This window comes from Calliphora vicina, chromosome 2, assembly GCF_958450345.1.
Source record: "Calliphora vicina chromosome 2, idCalVici1.1, whole genome shotgun sequence".
NCBI classification, from domain to species: domain Eukaryota; kingdom Metazoa; phylum Arthropoda; class Insecta; order Diptera; family Calliphoridae; genus Calliphora; species Calliphora vicina.
Genome location: NC_088781.1, coordinates 92,936,174 through 92,956,818, shown reverse-complemented (window position 1 = coordinate 92,956,818; position 20,645 = coordinate 92,936,174). Strand labels below are relative to the sequence as shown.

At 35.6% G+C, this 20,645-nt stretch overlaps 1 protein-coding gene across 3 annotated transcripts in view; it reads right to left on the bottom strand.

The window, feature by feature from the left end:
* Positions 1–20,645, bottom strand: part of Sos (Son of sevenless) — a 119,303-nt gene that overhangs the window by 34,511 nt on the left and 64,147 nt on the right. For all 3 annotated transcript variants that reach the window (XM_065502144.1, XM_065502141.1, XM_065502143.1), the window contains 3 exons: positions 17,408–18,139; positions 17,221–17,337; positions 11,664–12,436 (listed from right to left, as the gene is read on the bottom strand). In XM_065502144.1, the coding sequence (XP_065358216.1) occupies positions 11,664–12,436; positions 17,221–17,337; positions 17,408–18,139 (1,622 nt within the window). The remainder of the gene's footprint in view (positions 1–11,663; positions 12,437–17,220; positions 17,338–17,407; positions 18,140–20,645) is intronic.

Below are 20,645 nucleotides of genomic sequence, written 5' to 3'. Positions count from 1 at the left end.
GGATTTTTCGGGATCCCGGGATTTTTCGGGATTTCGGGATTTTTCGGGACTTCGGGATTTTACTTAAACGTCAAAAACATCAAATTCAACAATAAAAACAATTAATTTCATTAATATATTTAAGTAAAAATATAACAAATCAAAAACTAATGCATTAAATTAAAATAAATGGTCCATGATTTCCGCTAGCTCCATACAATTGTCCCCCGGAGTACTGTTTGAGCAGTCATAAATATCTTGATTATGCGGCAATCCTTATAAAATTTTCCACAAAATAAGTTGTAAGTACTCTGAAATTATACTGTAGAATACTGCGGTAATCGGGCTGCATTTGCCCCTAGTCCCCTTCAGAAAATAACTTGAACATAAATTTCGTAAAAGTGTAAATTGTGTAAAAGCCTGTCAATGCAAGGGAGACGTGCTGCTCCCTGATTCAAATGAAAAAATCTGGCTGCGTTTGGATTTGAAGAGAGATTAGTATTATAAATATGCTGAAATTTAACTTTCTAAGTATTTTGGGTGCTTCAAAAATCTTCCTAAAATATCAAAAATCTCATAATATTTCGGGATTTGTTAATCCCGAAAAATCCCGGGATTCTTTTTCACAAATCCCGGGATTCGGGAAATCCCGATCCCGAAAAATCCCGGGATTTTCGGGATCGGGATTTCGGGATTGACATCCCTAGTGGAGGCACACCATTTGCGTAACTATTTAGTGAGCTAAAAATTATACATTTATTAATTGGCCATATTGGGAAAATGGTCAAGAAGACGTTATCTAAATAACCTACATGAAAAAGAAAACACTCGTAAATCATTTGGTAAAATATTCCAGTATCTTGCAGATCTTATAAGGAACGATCATTCAAAAACAGAACATGTTATAAGTGGTATAATAAGTTGTGGATTTCTAGTAGATCTTGAAAACATAAATCGTCCAAGAAGATAGTTTGGAATACCATATTTGATAATCTTGTAGAAATATATTAAATTTCGTAGTTTTACATACTGTCTGAAAGAACAAGATAGAAATTTGATAATAGCTTGAGATATGTGTTCATGATATCCAATACAATAAACAAACCGCACAATTCTCTTGACAACACGAAAGATTCTGTTCAGGATGTGCGAATTGGTACCAGAGTAGACCTCAATGCAGTAGTTTAGATGAGACATTAGCAAATGTGTGGGCTAACGTATACCTTATTCTCGTAGGCAAGTATAAACCAGTGTGGTATAGCCTTCTGAGTCCAAAAGTTAACCGAGAGGAAATAAAGTCAATATGTTCATCAAAATTGAGAAACTGGTCCATTACCACACCAAGACACTTAATTGAATCAACAAAGTTTATGTGTTTGCTACAAATTTCTATCTTGGGATATATATAATCTCGACGAGCAGTGCGAAACATAATGGCCTTGCTTTTGTCTGCATTTATCATAAATGAGTTTTGCATCATCCAATCGAGCAGTTTATCAATCGTAAATTTTATAATAGCCTCTAAAACATCCGGAAAATCCCTGGAGGCACCGAACAACAGCTGGATATCATCTGCAAAAATGAATGGCTTTACTAAATCTAAATCAAAACAATCAACACAATCATTCATATATAAAAGGAACAAAATAGGTCCAATAATAGATCCCTGTGGTACTCCACATGTAATATCGACAATATCCGAATGGATTCCTTGTACACCAACATACTGTGATCTTCCTTTTAAATAAGAATTTATCAGTCTACATGCCATCACAGAGAACTTAAACTTTTCTCTTAGCTTTCGAATAAGAACAGAATGATCCAAACGGTCGAATGCTTTTGAAAGGTCCAGTGAAACCATAACACAATTACTGTTCCTGTTTAAATTGTCCCTTATAGTTTCCGTAATACCTAAAAGCATGCCAGTAGTATTATGTCCTGTTTTATATGCATATTGAACGTCACTAATAAGATTTTGTTGAGAAATATAATCGATAACCTGGGCCTTCAATACGTGTTCCATTATCTTAGAAATAGCTGGCAAAATGCTTATTGGCCGAAAATCATTGGCAGATTCTTTTTTAGGGACAGGAACAACGCGGGAGAGTTTCCATTGATTAGGATAGGTAGAGGTGGTAATTATCATATTAAATAAATGCAAAACAGGATCTAAAATGTATGGTAAAACTAATTTTATGAATTTAATTGGCAACCCATCAGTTGCCGTTCCACTATTTTTAAATACACTATAAGCACGATTTCTGTGATACCTTGCTACAATAACTTCTCTCATTCTCATCCAAGGATCTCTTTTTCTCCTAACTCTAAATCTAATAATGGGCACAAATTCATACAATTCAGACAGAAGTGAATTCAAAATATTCAGTTTATTTAATTTACGCAGTTATTATCATAAAATGAGGAAAAATTAAAATGATCCACATGATATCTAATGATGTTGAAATCGATATAATATTACCGATAAGGTAATATTACCTTGACCACTAACAAGAAAAAAATCAATCAAAGATGTTGTATTATGATAAATATCCCAGTGTGTGGGCAAAGAATTGTGTAGATAAGACTCTTCTGAATACATTTCTTAATTGTATCATAATTATAATGTTATTTGGCAATGGTTTTGTCGTTGGTACTACATTACGTTTTGGTACACATTCATCAATTCCCATTTTAATTGTGTTATTGAAAACATTTATCATATTATCTATTTGATTTGTATTGGTTATTGTATCAGTATCGTTTGGTGTGGGAAGATTTCTATTAATAAATTTTGCGAACCGAGGCCAGTTTGCTTTATTAAAAGCGTAACACAAATTATCTACCTTGTCGTAACTTAGGTTTACAACACTCATAATTGGTAGGTGATCGGAACTTAGATCGTTTATTACTTTGACCGCTGACATATTTTGCGACACATTAGTTAGAAAGAAGTCTAATGTGGACGGCTGCTTACTGAGATCTGCCGGAATATATGTATTATCATGAGGAAATTTTATTTGAGTTTCATTGAGCTGTAGTTTATCATGTAATATGTTACCCCAGCAATTACTTCTGAGGCATCCCCAATAGACATGCCTACAATTAAAGTCTCCTCCTAAAATGTAGTTATTGCTAGTACTTATAAGTTTCCGAAGATCCGAATTAAATGTTTGTTTTCGGGTATGATCCCTACTTATCGATCCGCCAGGGTAATAGCGCGATATCTATCTATCTATAGCGTATATCTATGAAATCATTACCTGATTTTACTCTGACACCAATATTTTCAACAAGTATTATGTTCTGTGGAGCTAATAGTTGATGCTGTATGTTCTATTTTATTAGGATAGCTACTCCACCTCCTCCACTATGTTGACGATCGTATCGATAGCAGTAAAAATTTTGGTGTTTTATTGAAATTTTGTCATTCAGCCAGGTTTCACATAGTAGACATATGTCAACATTAGTTTTTTCCAAAAAGTGGAATAATTCGTCTTTTTTGTTATGAATGCTACGAGCATTCCATTGTAATAACTTTATATTGTTATTCATTGGTAAAGAAACTTACAAGCGAGGTTGGTAACAACCTCAAATTGCTCTTCACGAGTCTTACATTTCCTTAAATTAGAAATCAAATCAATCGATCACAATGGGATCAGATTTAAATGGACCCAAGTGAGCTGCTTGAGGAGCAGCACCTAATCGTAAGATTTTTTAATTCTTCAAATGAAAAAAGGTTATTATTGTTAAAGTTTTGTGAATATGGTAAACTATTGCCAATTCTTGAAGTGTTTGGTGTTTCGCTCTGGTTTAGAACATTTGGAAAATTAACGTTATAATTTGACCTATTGTTAAATTGTTGGTTTCTTTGACCACTACTCTTTGGTTGAGCACGTTGCCGAATTTTTAAAAATGTTTCTCTATTAGGGCAGTCAGGAGACATAGCCTTGTGTGGGCCCTTACAATTTGCGCATTTAACAATGGTTTCCTTCGTTTTATGGTTTCCACCGTTTTATGGTTTCCTGCGCAATTTGCACAAAAAGTTTTTACCATGCATCTACTGGATCAGTGTCCAAACATTTGGCAATTATTACATTGTGTTAGTTTCGATCTGTTAGGTTTCTGATATTCCCACCTAACTTTTATGTAATTTATAGCAAAGTACTTCTGTCGTAATTCATTTAATGCAATCGATTTTCTCTCGAAGTATACGATAAAAATCACAGTATGTTGGTGTACAAGGAATCCATTCGGATATTGTCGATATTACATGTGGAGTACCACAGGGATCTATTATTGGACCTATTTTGTTCCTTTTATATATGAATGATTGTGTTGATTGTTTTGATTTAGATTTAGTAAAGCCATTCATTTTTGCAGATGATATCCAGCTGTTGTTCGGTGCCTCCAGGGATTTTCCGGATGTTTTAGAGGCTATTATAAAATTTACGCTTGATAAACTGCTCGATTGGATGATGCAAAACTCATTTATGATAAATGCAGACAAAAGCAAGGCCATTATGTTTCGCACTGCTCGTCGAGATTATATATATCCCAAGATAGAAATTTGTAGCAAACACATAAACTTTGTTGATTCAATTAAGTGTCTTGGTGTGGTAATGGACCAGTTTCTCAATTTTGATGAACATATTGACTTTATTTCCTCTCGGTTAACTTTTGGACTCAGAAGGCTATACCACACTGGTTTATACTTGCCTACGAGAATAAGGTATACGTTAGCCCACACATTTGCTAATGTCTCATCTAAACTACTGCATTGAGGTCTACTCTGGTACCAATTCGCACATCCTGAACAGAATCTTTCGTGTTGTCAAGAGAATTGTGCGGTTTGTTTATTGTATTGGATATCATGAACACATATCTCAAGCTATTATCAAATTTCTATCTTGTTCTTTCAGACAGTATGTAAAACTACGAAATTTAATATATTTCTACAAGATTATCAAATATGGTATTCCAAACTATCTTCTTGGACGATTTATGTTTTCAAGATCTACTAGAAATCCACAACTTATTATACCACTTATAACATGTTCTGTTTTTGAACGATCGTTCAAGATACTGGAATATTTTACCAAATGATTTACGAGTGTTTTCTTTTTCATGTAGGTTATTTAGAAAACGTCTTCTTGACCTTTTTCCCAATATGGCCAATTAATAAATGTATAATTTTTAGCTCACTAAATAGTTACGCAAATGGTGTGCCTCCACTGATAGGGAGTCTTGAAACAAATTTTATACGTCATATCAAAGAATCAAGGGTGTACATTTCAATTTCAATTCGAATGAATTTAATCTAACTTATTAATTTTTATTTACGTTATGTTTAACAAATACTTTTGGCTTATTTAAATTGTTTATTAAAAAATATATTGTTAAAATAATATTCATGTTATATAATGTTAAAATAATATTATGGAAATAGATGTAATACGTTTTTGGCCTTGAAGGCTTTTTGTATTACAAACAAATAAATGAAAAAACAAGTAAGAGTGCTATATTCGGCTATGCCGAATCTTATATACCCTTCACCTTTGTTGTGGATGCATTATTATTTTTTATAATTAGTATATATGTATGTACATTGCCCACTTTCAGCGTACAGCATCCTAAATTTATCAAGAACACAAAAAACAACAACAACGCCAAACGAAACAAAACACCAAAAGAAAAAACAAAATACGCAAGTCAATGAAACCAACACACATCCAAACATACGTTTAATTGTATAAAAAACAACAACGCCAAAAGAAACAAAACACAAAAGAAAAACAAAATACGCAAAGCATATGCTTCTATCCAAACATACGATTTGTTGCTTATTTGACAAAAAAACCAACACACAACCAAACAAACGTTTAGTTGTATAAAAAACAACAACAACGCCAAAAGAAACAAAACACAAAAAAAAACAAAATACGCAAAGCATGCACATCCAAAAACATACGTTTTGTTGCTTTTTTGTCAAAAAAAACCAACACACAACCAAACAAACGTTTAGTTGTATAAAAAACAACAACAACGCCAAAAGAAACAAAAAACAAAAAAAAAACCAAATACACAAAGCTTGCACACCCAAGCATACGTTTTGTTGTTTTTTTGTCAAAGCATGCAATACATTGTGTTTTTTGATGAAATTTTCAGAGGTTGTCTCGGATTTTTGCTCATATCTCCGTTATTTATGGACGGATTTTGCTGATTTTAAATAGCAAAATTCTCGAAAGTATGTCTGGCAGAATTGTTGAAGATTTGGATCCCGGAGATATCTGGGGCCTTCAGAAAATTGATTTCAACAGACAGACAGACAGACGGACAGACAGACAGACAGACAGACAGACAGACGGACATGGCTTAATCGACTCCGCTATCTATAAGGATCCAGAATATATATACTTTATAGGGTCGGAAATGAAAAATGTAGAAATTACAAACGGAATGACAAACTTATATATACCCTTCTCACGAAGCTGAAGGGTATAAAAATGAAAAATGAAACTGGAAGCGTTTCAGAGATAATAATGACCACCGAGCAATGACGCGTTTAAATAAAAATTAAACAAAGGAAATTAACATCTTCAGAAACAAATCATGGAATCACATGCTGTCCAATTTGGACAAATCTTCTTCCCCTTTTTGGAAAATTTAAAAAATTTTAAGGAAAAAATCCGTCAATATACCAACATTAAAACACAACAATGTATTAGGTTATACACAGCAAGAGAAGGCTGAAATGTTGGATCACAGCTTTAATTTAAACTACTGTATTTCAGCAAGTCTTAGTGATTCTACTACGATAACAGAAGTCGATAGTGTTGCAAACCATTTCCGCTTTACAAACACAAGTCCTCTAAAGTCGCTGTAATCATAAAAAAGCTAAAAACTAAAAAAAACTCCAGGTCTGGACGGTATTAATAACAAATGTTTAAAAAACCTACCGAAAAAAGGTATCAAATATCTCACAAAATTATTTAATGCATGTTTAAAATTAAGCAAATTTTCCCTGTGCATGGAAAATCGCTAAAACTATTCCGATACTTAAGCCAAGTAAGCCAACAGACTCTCCACTCTCATATAGACCAATAACACCTCACAACCGCTTCTAAAAATTAGAAATTTAGTTAAAAATAATTTTACAATTGGCAAATCTACAGGAATGGTTTTACTTGATATCAAAGCTGCTTTCGATTCTGTCTGACATAGCGGATTAATTTTTAAAATGAAAAAGTTTAATTTCCCAATTGAACTCATAAAAATTATTCAAAATATTCAGCAAAATCGATCGTTCAATGTTTACTTAGGTACAATTTATTCGCAACAAATCAATATTTTTGCCGGCTGTCCTCAAGGCTCATGCCTTTCTCCAATATTATATAACGTATTTACTGCAGATATCCCCACATTTTCAAACTGCATCACATCTATATTCTTTCTTCGGATATATATTCAGCAGATATTATTACAAACTTACAGCATTCCCACGACAGCCGGTTCTACGCACCGGAATGACCCGAGCTCACTCGGCCAAGGGCTGTCAACCCAGCAACAACAACTTTACAATTTTTAATCACGGAGCTGCACCTTCCGGCATTGCTGCTCCGCATCCTACTGGTCCGTGCCGGAATTGAAGTAAATCCCGGACCATGGTTCTGCACGGTTTGCCAGATGTGGTGCAGGTCAACACAATTAAGGTGCAACTCTTGTTTGGGCTGGTGTCACCTTAGGAATTGTTCCGGACTAAATCATGAAAGGGAGTGGTCGGAGAATTACGTTGCCCCATGCTGCCAGCGACGTAGTTCATCGGCGTCTTCGGCATCATCGTCGTCATCCTACGCCACACCTCCACCCTCCCCACCGCAATCACAACAACAGCAGCAAATACAACAACAGCAGCAGCAACAACCATCGCCGCTCACACCATCGATTGCAGTCCGTAGACCTGGGGTGATATCCATATTGCAGTTCAACTGCAATGGCCTCCAAGGGAAAATATCTGTAGCCAGTTGTCCAACAGGCTACCATCCCGACATTAGGACCTTACTAGATGGTGATACTCGTTTGGTCCTAGGGGATTTTAACGCTCACCATCAGCTCTGGCACTCAAGTCTTGGGGAAGACCAGAGAGGAGCGTCACTGGCGGAACAGATTGACGAATCCACCTTCTGCACACTAAATGATGATGCCCCCACACGGATTATGGGTAATTGCGCAAGTTCGCCAGACATCACCATAGCGAGTCCTGGTCTGATTAACTGCACAACCTGGCGTGCAGTTATTTCTCTAGGATCAGACCATTTACCCATAATCGTTTGTCTGGATAGACCCAACGATTTCATCGTCTCTGAATGCCGAACTTACATCAACCAAAAGAAAGCAGACTGGCACGGCTTCAGAGAATTTACCGACCGCATCTTCAATGGTCTACCGATTCCCTCCAACGTACACAAAGCAGAGAGGAAGTTTCGCGAAACCATCACAGCAGCAGCCGCTCGCTTCATTCCCGCTGGTAGAATATCCGTAGTGCGACCGCACTTCCCAGCAGAAGCAGCGGGACTCGCAGATGAGCGTGATGACATCCGAAGTACCAACCCTGACGACCCTAGGATCGCCCAGCTGAACCGCGATATCAGCAGGTTGGTAAATGAGGACAAGTGAAACAAATGGTTGGATCATTTGAAGAACTGCAACTTAAGTTCTGGAGTTGGCAAGTTGTGGTCCACAGTTCGGTCTCTCTCCAATCCGACTAAGAAGGATGATAGGGTCGCGATTAAGTTTGCAGATACCACCATATCCGACCCTAAACGGTGCGCGCGAGCTTTTTGCCGACAATTCATTGAGCACCCCGAGAGAGACAAGGCGAAAAGAAGTATTGTCCGCAAACTACACGATCTTCCAGTCTCGGACACACCACAACTTTACACGCCAACTGAAGTTGCAGAAGCCATCAACACAGCTAAGCCTTCAAAGGCAATAGGACCTGATGGGATATCCATGCTGATGCTAAAACACCTAGGCGAGCGGGGAGTCGAGTACCTGACAATGGTTTTTAATTTGTCAGTGAGCAGCTTAACAATACCCGATGTCTGGAAAATGGGTCGAGTGATCCCATTGCTAAAACCTGGGAAAATCGCGAGTGAGGGACAATCGTACAGGCCGATTTCCCTCTTGTCACCTGTAGCGAAGACACTCGAAGCTCTTCTCCTCCCCCCAGCTGACCCGTCAACTACCAGCTGCTCGTCACCAGCATGGATTCCGTAAAATGCACAGTACCACCACAGCATTATCCGCCATAGTCACTCAGATCTCACAGGGCTTAAATCAGCAGAGGCCTTGTGAACGAACTATCCTAGTGGTACTTGACCTGTCGAAAGCCTTCGACACTGTCAGTCACGCCACACTCTTCCAGGACATCCTGCAGTCCACAATGCCCAACAACACGAAGAGATGGATAGTGAACTATCTGAGTGGCAGGCAGTCGTTCGTGGAGTTTAGAGACAAATGCTCAAAACCCCGTAGAGTTAAACAAGGAGTCCCTCAGGCCGGGGTCCTGTCGCCGCTCCTGTTTAACTTCTACCTCTCTAAACTCCCAGTGCCCCCACAGGGCGTAGAGATAATCTCGTATGCGGACGACTGTACTATATTGGCAACAGGTCACAACGTTGATGAGCTTTGCGGTATGGTAAATGGTTATCTCAATGAAATCCACAATTTCTTCACTGCACGTAACCTGCAGTTATCACCAACGAAGTCATCAGCAACACTCTTCACCACCTGGACGAAGGAGGTAAAACTGAATTTAGGCATCATGGTCGACGGCGTACAAATTCCGACAGTGAACCACCCGAAAATCTTGGGTGTCACTTTTGATAGCCTTTTTACCTCCTCAGCACACGCCACTGCAATCACGCATAAACTGCGAAATAGGAACAAGGTCCTCAAAGCACTAGCCGGCAGTACTTGGGGTATGGACAAAGAAACCTTGCTTGCTACCTACAAAACGATTGGCCGGTCAGTGGTCAACTATGCTGCTCCAGTGTGGTCGCCTTCGTTGAGTGATACCCAGTGGAGAAATATTCAAAGCTGTCAAAACGCAGCCTTAAGGACCGTCACAGGCTGCCTTCAAATAACCTCCGAACACCACCTTCACGAGGAAACCAAGGTTCTACCGGTCAAGGAACACAACGTCATGTTGACGCAACAGTTCCTTCTGGGATGTCATCGGAGGAGTCATCCAAACTTCAACATCACACAGTTGGAATCTCCCCCGAGGCATGTCAGACAGGACCTTCGGAAATACGAGGAGAACATACAGAGGTATGTGCAGGATCCATTTGATCGCCGCTCGTTTATGACAGCTTTGAACGACATTCACAGAGACGCCATCAATTCCGCGGTAGCAGGATACCGTATGAATGTCGTACTTGGAGGTCGCCCACCACCGATAGCAGACGCCGAGAAGGTTCTGCCGCGTGGAACAAGAGTCGTTCTGGCACAACTTAGATCAGGATGGAGCAACAGGCTTAATGCCTTTGGTCTCGCATAGACCGTGCCGTCCTTAACTTATGCCCAGCATGTGGTCAGGGTCCTCATGACACCCTCCACATATTTAACTGTTCAGCCAACCCTACTTCACTCAGTCCAATGGATTTATGGACTCATCCTGTTGAAGTAGCTCAATTTCTTGGACTTGAACAACATGCAGAACCACCAGAACATCCAGATTGATTATTGTAAATTGTTCATGCTGCTACAACAACAACAACAAACTTACAGTTAGCTCTTACTGGTTTGAACAAATATTTTAATAAATGGAAAATCTTAATCAACCCTGAGAAGACTCAGGTAATATATTTTACGAGAAGGCGTATGAATTGTTACACTCCTCAAACTTCGCTTGGATTTATGAACCATGACATCCCGTGGGAAAATAACGTAAAATACTTAGGTGTTATGCTTGATACCAAACTTAACTTCAATAATCACCTTCCCTATATAATTGATAAAATAAACAAAATAATTCGAATGATGTACTCAATCATAAACAGAAAGTCGGAGCTTAACATAGAAAACAAAAAAAATTATCATTAAATCCATATTTCATCCCGTAATGTTTTACTGTGATCCAGTTTGGTCTACGTCTGCAAAATGTCATTTATGTAAAATCCAAGTAGCACAAAATAAGCTACTTAAAATGATATTCAAACTACCTTGGCACTATTCAACTCGTCGCCTACACGTTCTAGCTGGTTTCGAACTCGTAAATGATAAAATCGAATCACAGTATCAACATATTAATGAACTGATCCCATCTTAATTTTATCTTAATTTACCTTAGTTTAACTTCCTTTTATCTTATACCCCTACTTCATATAGGTTTTTGTAAATTTTTTCCTTCCTTGTATATATTTTCTTTACATAGATTTTATAATTTAAAAATTTATATTTAAGTAGAAAAGGAACGTTGTTCCTAAACTCTTTACTATCATAAGTCAAATGTAAATAGAATTAATATTATGAGAAATAAAAATTAATAAATAAATAAAAAATAATTTCGGAAACTATGTATGTCAGATTGTAAAACCACTCCATTTTTCAAATATTCTAACTGAAATCCCTATTATTTTTTCCAACACTGTATATGTGTATATAAACTGTTATTTACTTACCTAAAATGGCTGGATGAGCTGCAGTTAGTTTTGCTGAAAGTGGCAGCACAATGGAATGGAGATCGGTTGCTTGTGGAATGAATTTCATGTCTTGGACTCACTACCACTCTTGGAAGTGGAGACGGCAAAGGTTCAGTATCTCTGCCTGTCTCAGCTTGGTTATTGTATATGCTGCTACTAGACAATTGGGTTGTTTGTTGCTGCAATCCACTACAATCATCGGACACATTCCAAGCTGAATTTAAACGTGACAATGTTCCTGTGGGACCATCGCCAAAAGTAGGACTAAACGCCGCCTGGGAACTGGATGCTGAATTGGGTTTTTTCGGCAACAGTGGTGCCTCCTCCCCTCCATTTGCTTCTGACTGATGTATGTCTGTCCTTGCTGGTGGAACAGGGGCAATGGGAAACGTATTATTAATTATTTGCTGGCTACTACTGCTATAAGTAGATGAGGAAGTCCACTTCGAACCGTTTCTCTCTGGTATGATAACGTTAGCGAAAACCGAAAATGCTTGAACATTGTTGGAATTCTGATTGTGAGTATTAACGCCGCCACTATTTATTGGTGAACTTTGTTCTACTGCACTGGCTTCTGAAGCTGGTACAAATGAATGTGAACGAGTGGTTAGAGAATGAACAACATTCACGGCATTTAGTGTGCCATTATTTGTGGTATGACTTCCAGTATTGTTTGAGCTATGGTTACTATTATTTTGTCTTCGAGGTTTAATTCCCGGAGATTTTAGTGTTAAGGAACTCCATTTTCTCGGCTGTAAATCAATAAAAATAAGCAAATATAAGTTCTTATACATATACCAAAAATTTTATTTAAAAAAATATCCAGTTAAAATAACTTAATATTCACCATTATACCGGTTGGCGTAGGCGTTTTATGTCATCGACAGTTTCGTACTAGATTATAGATAAAATGAAACTTGCTTCTCTAATCTAGTACGAAACTATCAATGACGTAAAACGCCTACGCAAACCGCGATAAATGTGATTATTTGCTATAAACTTATACAATTTTAGTTTTTATTCATTAACATCAATGCTTGAAATCGTCAGAGATATTTTGAAATGTAATACTATATATTGTTTAGAAGTTATTTATAAACATTAAAAAATAGGCATATTTATAAAAAAATTTAAATTTATCAAAGATTTATAGGTAAATCACATTTTGTATGGAAATTTTATTTTATAAACCTTTCATACATTTAAAAAATGTAGATATTAAAAAATCTACAGTGACCGACAAAAGTCTACGTACGGCCATTATTTTCGTAACTCGCGGACTTCTAAACCATAATAAGTAAAAGTAATGAAGCAGTTTTATTTCAAATGCATTTTTAGTAATATAACAAAAAAATATCGCTAAATTTATAATTAATTTAAACTATTATTCACAAAAAACTAAAAAAATATGTTGACAAAAGTCTACATACGATCTGTACACTAAATAAACATTTTTCAGCGAATACAAATTTTCATTAAATTCAATATTTCGTTGGGCCACCACGGGCATCTACAAGCGTCTGGGCATCGAAGTAACTAAATTTTCCAGTTCTGCGGACTTTATATTTTGACATTCTTCTGGAAGCTTCTCCTTTAACATTCTCCTCACAAGTAATAAGATGTTTTCGGATCTTCCGTTGTAGAATTTCCCACACGTACTCAATAACATTTAAGTCCGGGCTTTGAGGTGGTATGTACAATTGTCGTGGGCATGGTAGAGTAGGCAATCTTTGACAATTTGAGACGTATGTTTCGGATCGTTATCTTGCTGAAAAATCCAACTTTAACCAAGAGTTAAAATATCAACCGGTGCTCTCAAATATTGTTCCAAAATGGATTTGTACTGATAACGATCAATATTACCCTCAATAATCACAAACTTCCAACTCCAGAAGCAGCGACAGTACCCCAAACCATCACACTGCCACCACCATGCTTAACTGTATCAAGTAAGTTTTTCGAATCCATTGCTGTATTTGTTTTGCGCCATACTTTATCTCTCCCATCACTTCCAAATATGTTCTACTTCAACTCATCAGTGAACAAAACTTGCTTCCAGAATTCCATGTCCTTTTCAAAATGCTTTTGGGCGAACTCCAAACGAAGTTAACGATCCGTTCGAAGTTTACCAAGGTTCTTTGAATTGTTCGTGGATAAACAATAACTTCTGACCTTGTTGAGAGTTCTTCGGCCAATTTTATGGTATTTACGATGTAGTTTCTTTGGGCGACCACTTCGCAGCTTGTTTTTAACTGTACCAGTGTTTTCAAAGTAACTGAATATTTTTTGAACTGTAGACTTAATAAATTGCATTGCTTATCTGTTAGTATTCAAAAAAACCAGGACATGCTGTGGTCGTATGTAGACTTTTGTCAATGTTTTTTTTTATTGTTTTTTATGAATAATTTTGCAAGTTTACATTGCAACAACATTTTTTTTGGTGCATAGCAATAAAAATAGATTTCAAATAAAACTGCATTATTTTTTTATTTACCGGGTTTTCTCTCATAAAGTGGCAAAAATTGTCGTCGTACGTAGACTTATGTCGACCACTGTATATCTTAGAAAACACAAGTTTTACGATTCCAAAAAAACTGTTATTCCTACGAATTTTAAATTTTTAAAAGTCACGAATAGAACATTAGTAGAGCTTAACCCCCATATGCATAAACAGTTTATAAATTTATCAAAGGTTTATGAAACAGATTTTGTATTGAAATTTTGTTTTATAAAACTTTGATAAATTTATAAACTGTTTATGCATATGGGTGTAAGTTTTTAAATTTTATTTTATTGTCAATCTTATAGAAAATATAAACTCAATGTTTATTGTTGGTGTTTTGTTTAAGCTTTGATATTTTTACAAATAAAGCTTGAGTGTCTGTAATTCTCATTCACTCTATAGTTTGATTTGTATAATATCTTTAGTTTTTCTAAAGCTTTTTGGGAAAAGGTTAAGGTTAAAAAGGTTAAGGATTAAATAAATAAAATAAAAGGATTCCTGATGATCTGGTTGCTTAGGCCAGTGAAATGCGCATAGGAACTAGCTTATCCCCCAACAATAAATGTCAATGAATTTATCAATAATTGGGAAATTTAGCACAATTTTTACTAAAATATTAATTTTGTATTCCCGTATAACTTCTTGGTAAATATTTTTAATTTAAAAATATTTAATGCGTATGGATACAAAGTTTTTGATTGTAAAATAATACATTTATTTTGATTTCTTTATATATATAATACACTGGTGCATATTCCTATAAACGCACTTAATTTGTTTCTGTATTTTTATTATATTTTTATTGTTCTCATCCAAATGCAAAATTTTACCTTTTTAATGAGACAACTTAACGGTACTTTTTGAAAGTAATTAAGTTTTTTTTCTTATTCTTGTTGTTTGCCTTAATTATACGATCAAATGTTCTTGGTTCTTGCTATTTTAAGTGGAAGATTCGTATAAACGCAAGCGTGAAATTTGTTTTTAAAAAAGTTATGAATTTTAGTTTTATTTTTCAACCAAAGGTACGTTTCTAATAGTAACATCTCAATTTACTGCAACTTTTTCTATTTGAATCAATAAATTTCATCACTTTTAAAGATGCCCAAGGGAACTTTTTTGTCCGATCAAGAAAATATTCAAATTAAATTTTTTGACGACCAAGGATGTTCCAATAGAGAAATTGGACGTAAAATCGATCGTTCGGAATGTGTGGTGCGAAATTTCTTGAAGAAAGGAATTATGGAGTCCGCAAACCTACAAAGGGAAATACAAAACTAACAAGAATACAACTTAATCTAATAAAACAAGAAGCAACCCGCAACAAATTGAATTCCACACAAATAAAGAACAAATTGAATCTTCCAGTGACTTCCAAACACGTTGCACACATTTTACGAAACGATGAAAACATGAAATGGAAAAAGCCGAAATGAAAACCAATGCTAAAAAAGCACCACAAAGAAAATCGTCTAAAATTCGCAAGAAAATATAAGAAATGGACAGATGAGTAATTTTCTCTGACGAAAAAAAATTGAATTTAGACGGTCCTGACTCATACTCATGGTATTGTCACGATTTGAGATCAAACGATGTTCGGATGTCAAAACGTAATTTCGGTGGTGGCAGTGTTATGGTTTGGGCAGCGTTTTCTGCAGTTGGCAAGTCGAAAATATGTTTTGTTCCGACAAAAATAAAAAGTGCGATTTATAACGAACTGTTGGAAGATGCTCTTCTCTCATTTATGGATGAAGATTGCATATTCCAACAAGATAATGCTGCAATCCATGTTTTTAAGCAATCGAAATCTTGGTTTAATGAACATAGTCTTCCTATGTTGGACTGGCCGGCTTGTAGTCCGGACTTAAACCCAATAGAGAACTTGTGGGGATACATTGCCCATAAAGTTTATGCAAATAATGCCCAGAATGAAAGCATAATGACTGTGACAGAGCTGAAACTAAGAATTAAACAAGTCTGGTGATTCTGATTCCAATCTGCTTAAAAAATTAGTGGAATCAATGCCAGGCCGTATTTTTGAAACAATCCATAACAAAGGATCATCCACACATTATTAATAATGCTACAGTGGCCCATAAATTAAAGTGCGTTTATAGGAAAATACCCTTTAAAATGGCTGTTAATCTCGAAATTAATGTAAAAAATATAAAGTACAAATGAATTTTTTTGTAAACAATTGCTGAATTCACAACAATTTGTATCGTGTATCTTGTATTAAATAAAATTTTTGTTTATTAGTTTGTGAACACCCATTGTATATTGTATGAATGCTTTTGAAAGCGTAGTATGTATAACAAGTAGACCGACTGTCATTTTTTTCAAATTACTCTCTCACATATACCCGTATATGTGTGCTCAGAGACATTTATAGCTGTAAACCAATACAACTTTTTAAAAACATACAAAATAAAAGTGTATAAGTGTATTTAATTTTTGTATGAAAATTTCCAACAACAAGCTTACACTATTGTATTTGAATTCAATAATACACTCGATACAATGATACAAGGGGTTTTGTGAATTCAGCAAATATTTTAAGTGAAGTCTTTAATAAATAAATTTGTAGCCCCCTAAATATGTTCATGTTTAATTTTTACAATCTTTTTAAAAAAAGTAGTGTGCGTTTATAGGAATATGCACGAGTGTATACTCTGTGGGAATTTGTGCAAATTTTTTTAAACTCACTAGTCCCGTGACACATGCATAGACATTAAATTATTCAGATGTGGTAAAAAGTGGAGCATTGTCAATAAAAAAATGGTAAGAGATATCCATCAATTTTGTTTGCTATATCTTATATTTTTAGTCGGTGGATTTTATATCCATATATGAAAATTGTTCTAGAATGATATAAAATAAAATAATCAAAGAAATTGTTCGATTATTCGGAAGAACATTATTTGAATGCAAACCCGAATATGGATATAAATGGGGTGAGAATATTTAAATATTTTGGAAAAAAATGCAAGATTTCTAATATATTTTTAATATATTAAGTAAAATTAATTTACTTACAAATTTAGGAGGTTGTTTACATCCTCTAGGTTCAATGCGAAGACTTTCATGGTACAAAAAGTTTGATATGTCTGTGTCTGACATACCCTTAAATGGGTCTAGATTTTCTAAAAAATTCTGAAATAAAAAAAACGTGTATTTAAAATTTTAATATATTGAAATAATATAATCAAATGTTTATAGTTACCCTTATCTTAGGATCCACCATCAGACAGTAGGGTTGATTTTGATACTGTTGTATTTCGCCAATGATTTCTGAAACTTTTCTTCGCTTTGAAAAGTTAATAAGTTCAGTGTTTGGCAAACAATCTGGATTTCCCTCTTCCAAATGCAAAATATTCGTAAGATAACGTCCAAAGAACGGCACACATGGAGGATTAATTGATCGCAAACGTTCCTGATATTTTTTTAGATGTCCATCATTTAATTCTCTACATTCTTCTAAAAACTTCTCGTAACGCGCAGGTAAACCTTGAAATGTTAACTTTAAGCGATAGACGGATGCACTGCCCATTGCTGCACTGATGGATAATATGCCGTTAAAATTGTTAAGCTCCAACATGACCATCATTATTTCTATGGCACGAGTTACCATTGCAACGCGCTCATCATAATTTTCAGCTTCAATTATAGACTTTTCAATCCATCTCGTAACGTTTGTCGTGTGCTTCATAATTTTGAGCAAATTTGGACTTTTTTGTTCCTTGTCCTTTTTTGTCCACGGAGAACCCACCAGTTCAGAGGGCTTAACATTTTTATACAATTCAAACTCCAACAATGTTAGTTGCCTAGCCAACTCCAATGGGTGTAGAGTAAGCAATGTTATTTCGGAATCAGGAACATTTAAATGATGCTCTATAGGTGGTGGGCTATGGCCATAGGCAAATGTAATTTGTTTATGACATTTTTCTTGATCGCTCTAAAATATACATTTTCAAAGAATTATAATATTAAAAAAATTATGTATTACATATAGTCTTAAACATATATATTTAATCATTGCACTAAATAAAAAATTGTACATTGAATATTACTCAGCCAGAAAAATACTATGAACACACGACTGTTATTTTAATGTTTTAAAGTTAATTTGATTTTAAATTTTGAATCAGAGACTTGGTTTGCAAGTAAAAAACTCATCTAACATTTTGTGAAAAAATTAACCATATGGTATTCTGGCTGAATACCTATAATATAGAAAAAATTTACTAAGCGGTCCTGGGTAGAATGGACTGTCGGATGTCATAGGCCACATGACCCAATGTGGACTTAAGGTTGGGCGAAGATAGACAGCGAATTACAATAGCACTCCCGATTTTTGTAGGATGTGTGAGTAAGTCGAGGAAATAAAGACAATAGAACAAATCGATATTCGTTTCTTCGATGGACTAGAGGACGTAATTGGTTGCAAACTAGGAGAAATCATGAGGTTCACGAGAGGGATACATGTGGAGATACATTTATAAATTAAACATTTATAACCGAAAAAGTCCAATTTCGGAAGGACATTTGTATGGGGGCTAGGTGAAATAATGGACCGATTTCAGCCAGTTTCAATAGGCTTGGTCCTTGGGGCGAAAAAATAATATGTACCAAATTTGATCGCAATATCTTCAAAATTGCGACCTGTACTCTGCCCACAAGGTTTACATGGACAGCCAGCCAGCCAACCAGACGGACGGATGGACGGACATCGTTTAATCGACTCAGAAAGTGATTCTAAGTCGATCGGTATACTTTAAGGTTGGTGTTAGACTAATATTTTTGGGCGTTACAAACATCTGCACAAACGCATAATACCCTCCCCACTATGGTGGTGTAGGTTATAAAAATACAGCACACTTTAAGGCACTCAGTTGATGTTTATTCGAAAAGCGTCTCTGATAAACTCACTAACGACTGCAACCTCTGCCACTCTAGATTACTCTTTAACTGTCAAAGCTCTTATATTCTAGAGCTTTCTAATACATACGCCATCTGTGTTGTACTTTCTACAATGTTCTTTAACTGAATATTCGAATTCGAATATACGGTCGAAGCAAACAGCGTTGCCATACTTACGATCAATGGTCAACTGAAAGCTTTTATTCAATGTTAATAATGCCCGCAGATATGTTACAGTTTGCTATTACAGCACTGCTATTTGAAAGCATTATGATACTTTTAAATCAGCCGTTAAAATCGTTATATTTGAATTCAAGTACAATTTCGTAAAACTGCGCCCCGCTTAAGCCTGTTCGTCCCGAATAGGCATAGATTCACTTCTCCCATAGGCAGCTAGTCGTTCCAGATGTACGACCTTCATTTTAGATCTCGGGCTTCCACATTTCCGTATTCTATAAACCATGGCCCATAATCATAGTCAAAAATAAAGTACATTTTAAGAGAATTAAACTCGACTTTACTTAAGAGTGGACTTTAGGTCTATCATAGGCAAGTTAAAGTATACTTCTGACGCTGAAGTCGACTCTAAATATAAAACTAGCTGAAGTTGTTTTTAACTCGTTTAACAACAGCATCTGCTGTTCTTCGCCGAGTAAAAAAGTTCGTCACAAAGTAAAAAATGTTTAAGTTACAAGATATTGGTAGAGATTTTGCAATTATTGAACAGTTATCAATAAAATTAGTACCAAAATATCGTAATTATGATATTAATCTTATCTTTTCCATTTTTCCACAACAAACAACTTTCTTTATTTAGATGTCCCTGTTACTTTTATTGTTTACGTTTTTTGGATTTTTTTTAATTTTGTATGTCAGCTGATCAGCGTTGCCACTTGTCTGTTTTTTGTTGTATATTGTATGAAAACATTTTCTACATTTGCGGTGGCACCCAGTTAAAGTCGGTTCAATTTAAAACATACTTTAATTTTGACTATGGTTGCAAATTAATAAAAAGCTGGTTTTTATTTTAAAGTTGTTTTTAAAAAGAACCGACTTTAGAGTTTGACTATGATTATGGGCCCATGTCTTCCAATTTCTTAACTACCCTATGTGGTCCTTTGCAGTGATTCCTTAATTTGGATGACAAACCCTTATTACGTTGTGAGCTATATCTGGTTTTCATTTGGTCATTTTAATTCGTCTCCGAATGAGTTCATGCATTTCTTTTTCTGCTGAAGCACCATCATCCATCTTGTAACCCGGCCTGATGATCTTTTCTCTGCGGGACAGACCAAGCACTCCAACAGGAACCATTCCGTCATTGCACTGTTCAACGAGGGGCTCCATTGATACATGACCACTTTTCACATCTGCTTGTTCCAACACCAACAAACCATTGCCTATACAATCCACTTCCTCACGGACCCATACCAAATCCTCTGACTGCGGTGGCAACATCTTGTGGTCAACAAAAACAAACTTTCTTACTTGAGACTTGCTCTCATATCCGACGTCAAGGGGTATTTTAACATTTCGCCAAT